Below are 14,282 nucleotides of genomic sequence, written 5' to 3' on the forward strand. Positions count from 1 at the left end.
TTTCTTCTAGAACACGGCAGAAAACGGTGGAAGAAGGTGAAATTCAAGCATATTTAATGCACGAGGGTGTGAGAGCTGCTGAATGCTTCAAATTTTTGATGCGTTTTGCTCCATTAATTGTCAAAATTATTGAGTGGCTTTATTTTACGTCCGTGTTCAGGAAAATTTGGGACCAAAAACTTTAACAGCAACCAAAATAAGTTTATTTTAAACATTTTTTTGCACTTTTTTTTTTTTACAAAATCCCCGACATCTTATTTGAGAATTCCCCCCTTTTTGCTTCAAGTATTGCTATTTAACCCCTTTCATATTAATATGTGCATGTTTATGGGATTAGTATTCAGCTGCAAACACACACGTAAACACGTGTCCGCCTCTGTATGACGGCAGTCGGATTCCTCACATCTGCGTTATTATTAGCTGTTTTCTGCTCCGCGCTGGCGTGCAGGTGCTCTTGTCGCGGTCGTCGCCGCTCTCCTTTGCAATTTACATTCATACATCGGCACAGACACACACACACACACAAAGCCCCGCAAATTTCAGATAGTTTGAACTCGTTGCTGCATTCATTCAGCTCGGAGCATAAAAAGGGCCTTTATAGTGGAGGGGAAATTAGCGATGGTCTCTCTTATGTGTGTGAGAAGCACCGACTCCAAAACTGGAAGCAAACGTTTTCTTTTTTTTTCCCCTCAGTGTGTGTGTGTGTGTGTGTGTGTGTGTGTGTGTGTATTTGGTTAGTTACAGTAATTACGGCCCAATAACTGACAGCCAAAACCAGGCAGGAGAAAGTAGAAGGGGGCTGTTTTTCCTCAGCCGCGCGCAGCCTTGCTGCCGAACATCTGCTGAGAGATTTGCATATTAATTAACCCATATTAACTCTAATTATTCTGGGAAATTATCAAATAAATTAAATTTTCTAATTTTAACCGTTTTTTTCCCCCCCTCTTCCCGTTGCTTGACGTGTGTCAGGGCAACATCAGGAGGCGAGGGGAAGCTCACCTGAGCAGGAATAAAATATATATGTACTATAACCCCCCCTCCACACGCACACACACACAGCGCCTCCCCCCTTCCCCACCAACACTTCCCTCCTCTGTTCTTCTTCTCTGAATTCTCCCTCCCACTCCCCTGGCCTGGGAGTCCTGAGGGCAGCCAGGGGAAGCTTTTGTGTGTCTTTTTTATTCTTCTTCTTTGGCTTGTGTGACGAGGAGGAGGAGGAGGAGGAGGAGGGGGAGGGGGAGGCGGAGGGGGAGGTTTACTTCGAACATTTGTTGGAGGCAGGAACATGTGTGAACTGGGGGAGGAGGAGGAGTGGAAGGGGGGCACAGATGGTGAATCCATGCAGGACCCGGCAAAGGTGGGACCTCTGAGCTGTTGAGCAAACCTTGAAGCTTTCTCCTCCTGCCTCTCCCTCCCCAGCCTGTTGCTCAGGCCTCCTCGGCAAATAAATGGGACTTTAATTGAATTAGAGTCAGTGCTGCTGCGAGGGTCTCCTCGCGGACAAAACCCAGCAGCGATTTGACGGATGTGCGGCGACGTGCTGGAAGTTTCTGCATCAGCACAAGCCATCGCAGTGTTTTTTTTTTAAATTTACATTCACACATTTAAACGTTAAAACGAGGCGAAGCGGTGACTTTTCATTGGTCGGATTGATGTGTTTGCTCATATATGATGCCTAAAATTGTCAATTGACTTTTAGTCCCCCTCTGCATATAGATGCACACACTAGATTTACACCAATAATGGTTTTTAAGACAAAAAAAAGGATTTAGGTGTGTTTTAAAATGGGAATTTAGTCTAACAAGAAATGGAAATTTGCAATTGGAGGCTCCATTTGAATTCTGTTCTTGAGGTTTATGTTAAAACTTGATTGGAAATCAGAGGAAAAGTGGATTTCTTTGTGTGTCTTGTTTGGCTGTATTTCGTCGTGACGTGGTTTTGCTTGCTGGTGGGTTGATGCAGCGAGACGGACGAAAAATTCGGCCGCTCTGTTTGAGAGGTTTGATAATTGCTGGTAAACGCTGATAACTTTAAATAGTCAGGTTTGATCTTCCTCATATTTTGGTTGCTGGACTTCTTGCTGGCCTCTCAGAGACTTATTTTCCTGTCAAACTTTCTGCTCTTTGCTCGTCATTTTTAGTAAAGTTTTGACAGAAAAGCCTCTTAAACACCTAAATAAAACAACTCATATCAGTCGAACACTCACTCCGCATGTCAGCGACACCCCTCCCCCTCTCCATGCACACACACACACACACACATCGCCCAGACGCACACACACACACACTCCCAGGTTGCGTTTACACTTCACTGAGTTTTCACCATTCATCGTCTCTCCCGAGTCGCCCCCTCCCCTCCCGGCCCTCACCCCTCACTCTCTCTGTCTCTTTTCAGAGCTTTTGTTTGCCCTCTGCCACCGTCCTTTCACCGACTTGGCCCTGATTTGCCCCTTGTGCTCGATCGCACCATTATACTGAGACAAGATAGCACAAAATATCCAAACATGTCTGCTATTCTTTTGTGTGGCCTGACTCGGGCTGGAGTTCTCTCCTGAATGGCACTAATGTACCCGTCTGAAGGAAAATCAATACCCGAGGATACAGTACCTATAATCTATAAGTGTTCACCAGGCACTTGAGGTTGACTGAAGCCTTCAAATGAAGTTAAAATGTGTTTAAATTTTGTGATTTTTAGCTCTGATTTTCAAAAAAAGAGGACAAAACAAGCATTTTATGAAGGTTTTCACTTCTCGGTGGCAATATTTATTTAAAAAAATCAGGTTGCAAGAAGCAAAAGACAAAAAAAGCAATCAAGGCTCCTTTATAACGCGTGAAAGAATGATTGTTAATGTAAAAAAAGAGGTAACTGTGCTGAAAAGCTGCGGTGTGAGGTTTCCATCAAGACTTACCCGAGGAAGTGCTTAAACTGCTGCAGACAGGAACAAGGGCAGACAAAAGGTCATCGCGAGAATCCGCTACCGCTGGCCGTAGCCACGAGGCAGCGACCTCGCTTCCACCTTAATGCCCTCCCACACACACACACACACACACCGGCGAACACAGCACTCCTGCTTCCCCATCTCCCTCGCAGCCATCCAGGTGATCCGCTTGGCTCACATTCATGAGACAGGGAGCGAGCGTGAGCAGTTATCGTCCAATAGGGAGAATGTCCTGGCTCATTATCGGCGTAGGAGGCCGAGCGTGTCACCTGGAGCTAAGCCTCGACACTCGACTAAAAAGTCAGCCGGGGTTAGCGTGAGAGCGCGAATGTGGGTGTTAGTCATTCTCCCCGCAGCGATCACCTCCACCGTTGGCCTGCTGAACAGAAGGAGCTCTCTCTCTCCAGCAGGAAGGGCTTTTAGTGCAGCCTCCTCGGGGCGCTGGACGACTACTTTGGGATCGTTAAATAAATGTGATTATACTTGTTAGCATCGTGAAATGGTTTTCCTCGGCAGAGTGCAGGTGTAGCACCTCTGAACTCGGCTTTCGCGGCTGCAGAAGGTGGGATTTTCAGGTTGAAAGACGTTGCAGAGCGGAGAAAAGTTTCCCTTTCTCACAAATTTACTGCAACCGTGCAAACTGCAGCTTAATTTCACTTGAAATTCAGTGAAGTAAAGCCGATTTCTGCTATTTCAGCAGGTTAAAACCAGTCGTGGGTGTAGATGTGGGTTTGCATGTCCCTGAACATCCAGATTTGATCAAATGAGACCCTCATCGCTTCCACAAGACCTCAAAGAAAGTCTGTGACGAGGCATCGAGAAGAGGCGCTCGTTTTGTGACATTTTATTACGTGTCCCTCAGCTTGAAAGAAATTCCACGCATACACACACCGTCCATGCAAAGTTTTTTTGACAAACAGATGCACGGGGTCGTGCATCAAAGGCGCAAGTTGGCGGCCGCGTGTTCCTCCGAGTGACTTCGGGCGCCTTTGAATGCAGCATGTGGTCAGACAACTGTTGTCGAGCGCTCGCGCCGAGTGAGTTGTCCGTGGGCTTCGCAGGAGTCGATTATGACTCCGACATTAAAGGCGTTTTTGATCGCTGCGGCCATTTGTTCACTGTCAAACCTGACGCTTTGGAAATATAATCATTTTAGATTCGGAGTTTGTTTCCCGGCACTAAATTAATTCCACCGGCTTCTCAGTATCTGCAGAATACAACTGTCACAGCTGAAGTATTGTTTTTTTTTTTCTTCTTTATTTATCTTCATCAAAGAAATGATGAGATTTTAATAAGACTTTCTCCCGTGCTCTCTGGCTCTCTCTCTGCCTGTCACTGCTGATGCGTCTCGCCGTCCTAATCAATAAACAATATTCCTCTCCTCTCTGTGAGTGACAGAATAATGCCAGGCCCGTGAAAGGGTTATGTCAGATAGTTTAAAACCTGATATTAAACAAGAATTGCGCTGTTACATGTGTCATTTTAATTATCTGAAAAACTCAAGTCAAAGAGGCTCCTTTTATTTACCTTAAACGGCGGGAGGGATAAAAAAAAGAGACGGGAGAAGAAAGCAATATCAAACAGGTAGCGAGAGTTTGTAAAACGTCAGCCGTAATTGCTTTTGTCGAGGATGACACTTAAGGTAAGAAAGGGAGAGGAGAGGAGAGGCATTTGAGAAGTAAACATTATCTTTTCTTTGTCTTTCTCTCTCCTCAGCAACACAAAAGGCTGATTAAGAGTGAGGTTCGAGGGGGGAGGCGAAATAACTGCCTGCAAAATATTAGTAGGTTAGAATTACTTTGTTGTGTGACACAATACCAATAGATGCTTCATGCTCGCAGAGGGAGAGGCTCTTGTCAGCGGTGGCACCTAAACAATGGCGGCTTTCTCGGCGTTAATACTACGCGTTTGACTTGACGAGCACCCCACTGTCATTTCGCCTTCTTGGAGGTATACGTTGAATGCGGAGGAGACAGCTGACGTTCGGAGAAGATTGCGTCTACTGTAGCTTTCGGAGACAGTTCGACGCCCCCGCGCTTAAATCTGTTCAGAAACTCGAGGACGAGACGTCACGAGAGATAAGAAAAAACAGCAGGAGACAGAAAACGGTTAACAAAAATAAGCCTGAAAAGCCCCACTTTGCTTCTGCAGGATTTTGCTTTGAAGGCCTAAATTCTCAATCGCGGCCTGAAAAGTTTGAACGTGGGAGTATTTAAGTCAGGACGGTGCGCGTTGCCGTGGTGGATGTGTTGCTAAACAAAAAGAAGCTCCCTCGCTCCTTTTATTGGGGAAGAATGGGCCCTTTAAAACCTGTCCAGCCTTAGATAATTTCATTCAGCCGGCCCCTGCTCCGCCGTCATTGAATCTGCATCCAGAGATCAGGTTCACAGCGACGGGTTGATAGCTTCCCAAGCCTCTTGGCCTTTTGTTCTACCGGCCCCGTGAGGCTGCCCCCTCCTCTGGAAGCTGGGGGGGGGACACAGAGCTGATGGGATGTGCTGAGAAAAGTTCAAAACCTGAGGGGCGAAGGAGCCCAGAGAGGTGAATTCCAGCACGGTCGCGTTGTTGTTTCGAAGGGACGTCGAGTCGAGAGAAGTTTGACGAACTGATTTTCAGCCATTAAACAGATAATGGCTTCTCTCTGTCCAGTAAGGCCACAATATCAATTGTACCAAGGTAGACGTGGACCACCCAGGAATCCCCAACGTCTCTCCGCTCCTGGGTCTCCAGCCTCGGTTGCCTTTTTTGTCATCTCCAAGGAGCATTACTGAGTCTGAACTTGCCTAAACCCTTGTGATCACACCTCTTGAAAAGGTTTTGTTTCTTCCGTCGATTGGTATTCGAGGCAGGTCACCGCACTCCCACCCTCCTCCTCCCCCTCCTCCCCCTCCCCCCTCGTGCCTGCCTGCCTGCCACCCTCCTCCCCCTCTGCCTCCCCTCCCACGTTTGAAAGCCCTGTTTTCATTTTAATTTGCACCTGTTGTGCAGTTGTTCGCTGAAGGCAAGTGCAGACCAGTCAATCGTAGGGAGACGTGTTAGGAGGAGATGTGGGGAGGCTTATCTTTTCATATGTATAACGTCTTCAGAAATGTCATGCGTGAACTTCATCTGGTCGGCGCTCTTGATTCTGGGAAAGTTCGAGAGGCTGGGACGCTTTTAGGGCTCGTGAAGCAAAATAAGGCACATAAAACGCCGTAATGAAGCCTGTCGATCCCACAATGTGAGGCGTTTTGCATATTATTCGCTATTTACATGCGAGTGTAACATGACATGGCGTCTCACAGCGATTAGATATAAATCTGTTCTTATGATAGACTTATGAGCTCGCTGCAGCTTTTTTTATTGCTCGGGATCATAAATTCAGCTAAAGCACATTAAAAAAGAGCCTCCACCTCTCCACTATGGTGGCTCAAACTCCAGGCCCTCCCATGATTGGCTCTTACCGCAGAACATTCTTGCACAAGCTGCCAATGAGGTGTGTCCCCATGTGATGCCATGCTTCTGGCTCGCCTCGCGCTCCATCTGCACTCCTCCAATAAGTCTTCTGATGTCCTTTTCTGCCACGATTTACGCTGCGGCGAGTGTGCGCCGAGAACCTGCCGATGGCGGTGACTAATTTGCACGTGAGCCACCTTTGATTGAGTTCACAGCCCTTATTTACAGGCCGTCTATTTTAAGAAAAGCAGGCGTATGTCTGGGACTTGAGTGTTGTGGAACCGGGCGGGCCCTGCTGATGTTGAGTTTTGAGGTGTGTGTGTGTGTGTGTGTGTGTGTGTGTGTGTGTGTGTGTCAGCCTACCTCCCTGAATGTGTGCAGTCAATAGGCCTCAAAGCCCTTTGTGTCTCTATATTTTCATACGTTAGGAAACATTTACATTTATGTTCATGGTTCACTGGCGATGCAAATGTGAAGACATCCGAGGGGTACACAGGATGAATAATCTAAATAACCATAGGTTAAGCCTTTTGTATGCATGGCAACGACATTTGTAATATTGTACGTGCTATGCGGAGCATCTCAAACGTGACGGGTATGCTCCGGAGCAGAGCCGTCCTGAAAGGTGCAGCTCGTTGGCATCCGAGGCATGCGAGCAGGACCGAAAATTAGTGGCTATTTTGGCTCGCATCTCCTCGACAGCTGTCTGCCCACCGCTGCGGTTCAGTCACAGATTCCAGTCGCGGATGCTGTAATTGGGGTGTAACCCACAAAAAAAAAGAAAAAGAAAAAAGAAAAAAAGACGCGCCCACGCCTTGGACCGAGCAGTGATGTGGGGTGACCTTTTTAATCTGGGAATAAACCTCAATTTCCAAAACTAGTGGAAATCCCTCTCAGATTGCTCCGTCGCTCGTGTTTGGAGTTTGATCACTTAGCTGACACTCGTGCGCAAAGCGGCGAACGCCAAAAGCATTTCAAGCTGATTGGCAGGAGCACGCTTTCTGACCGCGTTTGTCTGTCTTTCTGCCGCAGCTCTGAACTACGAGAATGTGGTGGAGACGGGCTCAGAGACGGAGGAGGAGGACAAGCTGCCGGTGTCCGAGGAAGACCCCCTGATCAACGGCACGGGCAGCCCCGCCAGCCTCACCAACCCGGAGGCCTCCCCGCGGGCCGAGAGCCACGGCCTGCTGACCAAGGAGGAGGAGGACGACGAGATGCGGGACAGCGGCGTGGAGCACATCTGGCCCGACAACGACATGCTGAGTGCCTCCGTCGACGGTACTGGTGAGTGCCTCGAGGTTTAATCTCATTGGTCGGCTGAAGGGCAAACTGATGGTTTCTCCTCTCACTAAATTTAGGTTTCACTGTAAGTTTTGAGAGTTGTGAACCAGCCTCCCTCCCTTGTGAAACCTACAGATTTGCTCCAGAGTGAGATATCTTACTATCTGCACAAAATCAAGGGATTAAGGCATCAAAAAAATGATAAAAGTTAATATTCCCATTGATAAAGTTTCCCCAATAACTTTATTTGTCAATATTTCTCGCAGATCTGACTCCAGAAATGCATAAAAAACAGCTTTTGTTCTGTCTGCTTCACCAGATGTGTGGGGTTCAGGTGAGCCGTCAATCAAAAAAACTACCACTAAGCTGACTTTCGGATACTTTCTAGCGAATGTGTGCACATCCTGCCACTCGTAGTACCGTCTTATGCCGTAAACCCCACCCATCTGGTGCCCGAGTAGACTTAAACAAACCCCGCGAAGCGTCTCGCAAACACTGCTTGAGCCAGGTCTGACGGTGAAGCCCCGATGATGCTCCCCCGGCAGACAGACATGATAAACAGTTTCTTTGTGAGCGACAGACAGAGACCATTTGGTTCACGCTTAGAGAAAAGTCCCGCTCTGAGCCAAACAGCAAAAAAATATTTACAGTAATGTATAAAACCTCGCAGAAAAAAAGCCGGCGAGCTGCAGAAAATGAGAACGTCTGGGAGGTGAGAGTGAGTGTTTCAGTCTGCAGGAGATGTGACGCGTCTGAGGTCGCTTTCACTCCTACTGCATCAGCGTGGCTGCTACTTCAGCAACCTCCAGCTCCTCCCTTTCAAGCTGCTTAATCCCGGGCAGGTGAAGCCTCCCCAAACTTCCCTGACTCCTCGTCTTTTGTTGAGCAACTGGGATCGCGGGGGGCTCCAGTCACGGATGCTTGAAAGATAAATACTTTTAATTAGGGGGCAGGGTATAATCATTAAAGGAAGCCAGACTGCTGCAAAAAGTCATTAACAATCTTAAATGAAATTTTTATTTTTATGATAGCCATTTACATGTATAATAAGAGTCAATGATTCTTGGAAGCATGTGACAGGAACAGAGTATGGCGAGAAGTCATGTAAGACAGCCAATTTAAATGAGCTGGGCTTCGCTATTCATTTCTGCTAATGAACTAGCTGTGCACGGCGCCGAAAAACGGAGGAACATTCAGCAGTCTTAAATTTTAATACGGGGGAAAATTGCACATTTATTAGGGATGAAAAAAACTTAGTGGGTATCAACATTTGCTTCTCCTAAATAACAGTTCTTATTGGCTCCTCCAGGGGAGGAGGGGGGGGGGGGGGAGGAAAGACAGTTTGGTAAATAAATCAAGATAAAGGATAAACAAGCTGTCGTTGCATACGGTAATTGTTTATTTGATAAAGACCTGCGGTGCCATAATGTCTGTAATTCAACTATGTTGCAATTCCCAGATAATATGCTTCTTGTGTGATAAAGTGTCTGACATATTTCGGAGAGCAAGTCAAGTTCATTAGAGCGTTTGGGAGTCTCTTTCCCAATCTTGCGGGTGCTGTGTTTCCCAGCCTGTTTTTTTTTTTTTTTCTCTTGCTCGGTGCCTAAGTGTCTGCAGTGATACCTCAGCACATAACTTAGGCCTGAGATAAGTTAGCACCCCCCCTCCTTCCTGCTCGGACTGATTTGCTCGTCACTCCCCTATCAGGAGTTTTTTTTTTTTGCGCCGTTCTTGGAAGCGTGAGCGGTTATTGGTCCTTAGAAGTTGCGGTAAAAGGCCATAAAAACGGGGACAAACGGGCGCTCCGAGGACGCGTCGCGAGGCTTTAAAATCGTCGTTCGCCACGGAGCAGCACATTTCCTGTCACACAGCCATCGCATGTAAGAACGAGAGCGAGAGGGGAGAAAGTTTATCGCCGAGCCTCCTCTGATTCCAGGGCACAATCAGAGTCTTGTGTCTGGCGTTGTCCTTGACATTCCTTCATCCCACAGCGAGGCTGGACGCGATGTGCTGGAAAGCATGACATCATTATCACTGACAGACATTTTCAAATAAATCACCTGCGCTCTCCCTTTGCCCCGTTTCGGCTGCTCTCCGGGGCATCGGGAGGATTTCTGCCTTAGCGTCGCAGCGATCACAGGCTGCAGAAATCCCACTTTTTTTCCCCTCGTGTTTGCTGGATTATAGAAGCACTTTCGCTCCATCCTCGAGGCGCGTTATTTGAGGAAGAAATGTTGTGTTTTGCGACATTGTTGCCAGATTTGGCCTTCTGTTTTTGATAAAAACAGCGGTTCTTGTTTTCTTTGCACATTTATCAACTTTTGGAGTTATTAATTAGTCATTTAAACACCTTGTGCATCCAGGAGTTTCCCATGTTTTTTCAATAAGTGCAGCGTTTCTGATGCTTCTCCACCCTGCCAAGAATAAAATTCAGAGGAAAACACTGTTTTCTTTGGCTGTAAAATGCTCCAATTTGAAGGCACAAAATATCTGCTATTGACAACTTCAGTCAACAAAAATCAGAGATGGCAGCAGCTTTTCAGAACCTGCTCTAATCTGGTTTTGTGTCTGAGACTCTGAAGCTATTGTGAGACAGATTCAGGATAAATGAGCCTAAATGCACGAAGGCAGAACTTTAAAGCGACTGCGGTGACCGGCCGTAAAAATAGGAATGTTTTCAAAATAAACAGCGTCAGAGCTGCTATGAAAATAGGTGGAATTACGGTCAGGCCGAGGTATTCTGGACCCCTCCTGAGTCCGGAGTCGGCTCTCAGACCTCGACATCGCTCTTCAAGGAGGTGTGTACCTTACCGCCTCAGGTCTTCTGTGATTTACTACTGACAAAACACACTTTTCCGGCAGTTAACGGCCGGTTTCATCTACCAAAAATAGGCACATATTTGTGGCATAAATGACTCCAGAAGAAATCGAATCCCTCTTTTCTCCCCGTTTTTTGCACATTACTTGTGACACAGTGAGATATTTAGATCCTCAAAGGACATAAAGCCATGAAATTGATCATGTCTTATTAATTAAATCTTGTGCAAAGGAGCCTCTGCAGCAGCAGCAGCAGCAGCATTCGCTCCTCTTCCTCCTATAGAACGAGCAGGCACCCGAGCCACCACAATGACACTTTGTCCCGTCTGAATGTAGCTCAGGACTGGCATGGATTTATGCACGCATGTGTGCCAGAGGCCGAAGCAGCGAGGTGTTCGTGGTATTAGTCTACCTCCTGCTGGAAGCAGCCGTCCCTCCCTTCAGACCACAGATAACAAAAGTTTTCCAAGGTAAATAGGGGAGAGTGGAGGGCCAGTAAATCCCACCGGTCATCCCCTTGCGTCAGACCAAAAGTATGCAGCCAAATTTGATTACCCAAAGCAAACACGGTGCCTACGAGGACACAGAAATGTGAGGGAGTTCTGCCCGTGCTCAGCGCGAAACGGGGGAGGTTTCATGCACGCTGATATCTGATACTAGCGGGTGTATTTTAATCTGTGGCGGAGGGTTTTAAAAAAAAAATAAAATCTGTTTTGTTTTGTCACAGCTTAATTTATGTTGTTTGAAACCCATTTATTTTCTCATACTGCAACTGTGGTTTTGATGCTGTTTGGCAGACGTGCAATCAAATGTACAGGAAAGAGAGAAGGGAAAAAAAATCCAAGCAAGAGGAAAGTTAAACTAGGACATACCCATGCAGACGAGCCTGTCATTATTCTCTGGAGCCATTGACAGCGGTATTTATCATTTCACCGCAGAAGCCAAATCTTTAATTTCAACAAAACCCTGAATTGCAAGCCGTACAAAGCATTCCACAACTATTAAGCCCATTGTTTTCAACTAAAAATAAAAAAATCATTTTGCTTCTGGCTTGCATGTAGTGTAATGTAACCAGGATAACATTATTATCAACAATACACCCACCACCTTTCCTGTTACATCTCAGCCAGGTTTCTCTATTGTAGGCGCTCATCCTGGTCTGACAGCCAGGGGAGAGTCAGATAGATCAGATCCTGCTGTGGACGGCTGAAAAAAAACTGAAAACCTTCACAATGCAACGCTTGTAACGTCCTTGCAGGAGCAGCAGAGCAAGAACAGATGCGTGCGGGGCGCACAATGCGGGTTTTTTGTTCGTTTTTAAGAAAAAAACACAAAGCCCCCGTGTTCTCGGAAGCACCTTGATTTAATTTTTACTGACGAGGCAGGAAGGAGGGGACCGGGGACTCCTTAAGCTGATTGTCCAGTCAGTGTCCTCCCGTCGACCGTGGGGGGATTCATTTGTCAGAGGAGGGTTTGTTTATGAGCCTGTCAATCCACCGGTTGTTTACAGCCGCCTCACCTGTGCCAGGACAGCATCTGCACATTACCCTGATGGCCACTGTCCGCCTCAAACCAATGCTCCTCAGGGTCTCTTTAGAAATAACCTGATTGGCTGGTGTAAATCTCAAAAACTTAAACAGCTCGAGTGTTGATTTGTTGATTGGAGAGACGGCGATCCTGAAGCTGGGACGACTCTTCCCTGCGGTATCATGAGTGCAGGCTTTGGAATAACAGCTGCTTTAAATGTCGTCCGCTGCATTCTGACATACTTTACCAGACAACACGAATTCCTCGTCTCCGCCCACCTGGGGTTTCTCCCGACCAATGAGGTTATTTCTGCCTCCTGAGCAGCTCTGCCCTGAGAAATGTTTGTGCAACTAAAACTCTTCATTTGCGGTTCGGGGTTGTATTCTCTTTAGCTGGTAGCGAGGCACTAACTCTCTGCTCGTTGTGGCAAATAAAACAAAAAAAAAATAGTCGCGGCAGCTTCGGATAAAAGCATCCACCAAATGACATATGATAAAACAAGCGTGATCCTGCATGCAGAGGATTGCAGCAGCGTCACAGCCAGGGAGTAATAAGCTCAGCCTGCATGTTGGCTGGAGCTCTGTGATTGCTCAGGTGGATGTGCTCCGTGTTGTATTTAATCGCTCTGTTTGGCGATTGAAGCTTTCTTCGCCTCCCCCGCCGCTTGTTGTCATGTTAAAGGTAAATAAGTCACTGTCTGGCCCGGATGATAGCATTCATTAAGCATGCCGAACAAAGCGGCGGCGCGCTGCGATGCACAGCAGTGCCTTTATTGCTTTCTCCATACCTTCTTCTTAAAGGCCTCATTGTCAGCGTCTGTTGGTTTGGATGGTGCATTGAGGTACTCACCCCTCTTTCTCCCCCCCCACAACCCCTTTTTTCTTCCTCTCTGTTTCTGTGCAGATGAAATAAAAGATGATTTCGACACCCTGGGGCCTGATGCCACTTTGCAGGCAGTTGGAAACGGTACAGGTGAGTCGACTGAAGATGTTCTCTCTCTCTGTCCTTGCTTGTCTTCCTGTCCCTGTCCCTGCTCCATTGCGACATGCTTTAAAACAGTCTGTCCCAACCTTTTTGGCTCTGGACTCCTTAAAAGTGAAGCAATGTGTGGCTGCAACCTCTCGTCACAGGTTGCTCAAGTCCGACCAATCCAAAGAATGTTTTTCTTCCTTTTGGGATTGGAGAGCTGCACTTGAAAACATGGTGTGTCTCCGCGCTTGAAACAATCCGACGATGTAATGCATCTTTAAACGCTTTACGTCCGAACTCATTTCGAGGCTCCAACGCTCACAAAAAATGAAAATTCTGTGCGGCAGAGGAAGGTTTTCGCTGCTTTCTTATCCTATTAATCATCCTGTGATTGCATTTGTCTTGCGGCCTCAAGCTGGCGACCACTTCTTTAAACAAACAAAACAATTACATACACAAACTGTGAGCTGCAATTAAAGGGGGGGGGGTCTCGTCCTGCCGACTCAGTGGCCACTAAGACAAATCCCTGTGTTCAGCGGCGGCTCGAGTGATTCTGAGTTTTCGAACCTTTGATTGCACGCCGGCTATTTCTGGTTACCAGAGTGAGCCTCCGTGTGTTTGTGTCCCGTTTGCCGGATCCTGGTGGAACTGAACTCTACCTGCCAGTTTTCATTAAGCCACCAGAGCTGACTTGCAGCCGCACACCCCTCCCTTCCATGATATCATCCTGGCCACCCTGACAACTGGCCCTGGATGCTGTTATGGCGAACCAGACGTACCCCACAGAACGCCACGCAGCCCTGCCTCAAAACCCTCCCTTCAGCTTTAATTACTATTACTTTCTACTCGCCGTGGTGTTTTCTTCCCTCTCACTCTCTCTCTTTTCTCTCTGTTCTGAAAAATCCAAGCGCAGCAAATGTTTTCCATTTTGACTACTTAGAGGAGTTTTGGAAACAATACCGTGGCACCGCTGTGGAAGCTCCCCGCCACTCGATCACATGTGATTCCATTTAAAGACATGAGCAGTTTGATCACGTCCCGGTGCCAAAGCACACTTTGATCCAGGTGATTTCCTCCTCCGCTGGAAGGAAAGTCGGGCCGTTTCTCCTTAAAGAAACATTTTACGTTCCTCTTTTTCATCCCGAATGATGAAAGAAAAAAACGCTCGGGTGGAGGAGAAGCGCCTGTTTGATTCGGCCGAACGATAGAGAAGCTTGGTGGGTCGCACTGACGGAGAGTGAAACATAAAATAAACAGCGTTTCATTGCCCTGAAGGCTTTTAGGTTCAGGTCCAGAAACTGATTGCAGCGAGCCG

At 47.1% G+C, this 14,282-nt stretch overlaps 1 protein-coding gene across 2 annotated transcripts in view; it reads left to right on the forward strand.

Moving 5' to 3' along the window:
- The window catches only part of zeb2b (zinc finger E-box binding homeobox 2b), an 84,877-nt gene that overhangs the window by 55,654 nt on the left and 14,941 nt on the right, over positions 1 to 14,282 (forward strand). For both annotated transcript variants that reach the window (XM_041966141.1, XM_041966140.1), the window contains 2 exons: positions 7,406 to 7,657; positions 12,902 to 12,970. In XM_041966141.1, the coding sequence (XP_041822075.1) occupies positions 7,406 to 7,657; positions 12,902 to 12,970 (321 nt within the window). The remainder of the gene's footprint in view (positions 1 to 7,405; positions 7,658 to 12,901; positions 12,971 to 14,282) is intronic.

Source organism: Chelmon rostratus, chromosome 24, assembly GCF_017976325.1.
Source record: "Chelmon rostratus isolate fCheRos1 chromosome 24, fCheRos1.pri, whole genome shotgun sequence".
NCBI classification, from domain to species: Eukaryota; Metazoa; Chordata; class Actinopteri; order Chaetodontiformes; family Chaetodontidae; genus Chelmon; species Chelmon rostratus.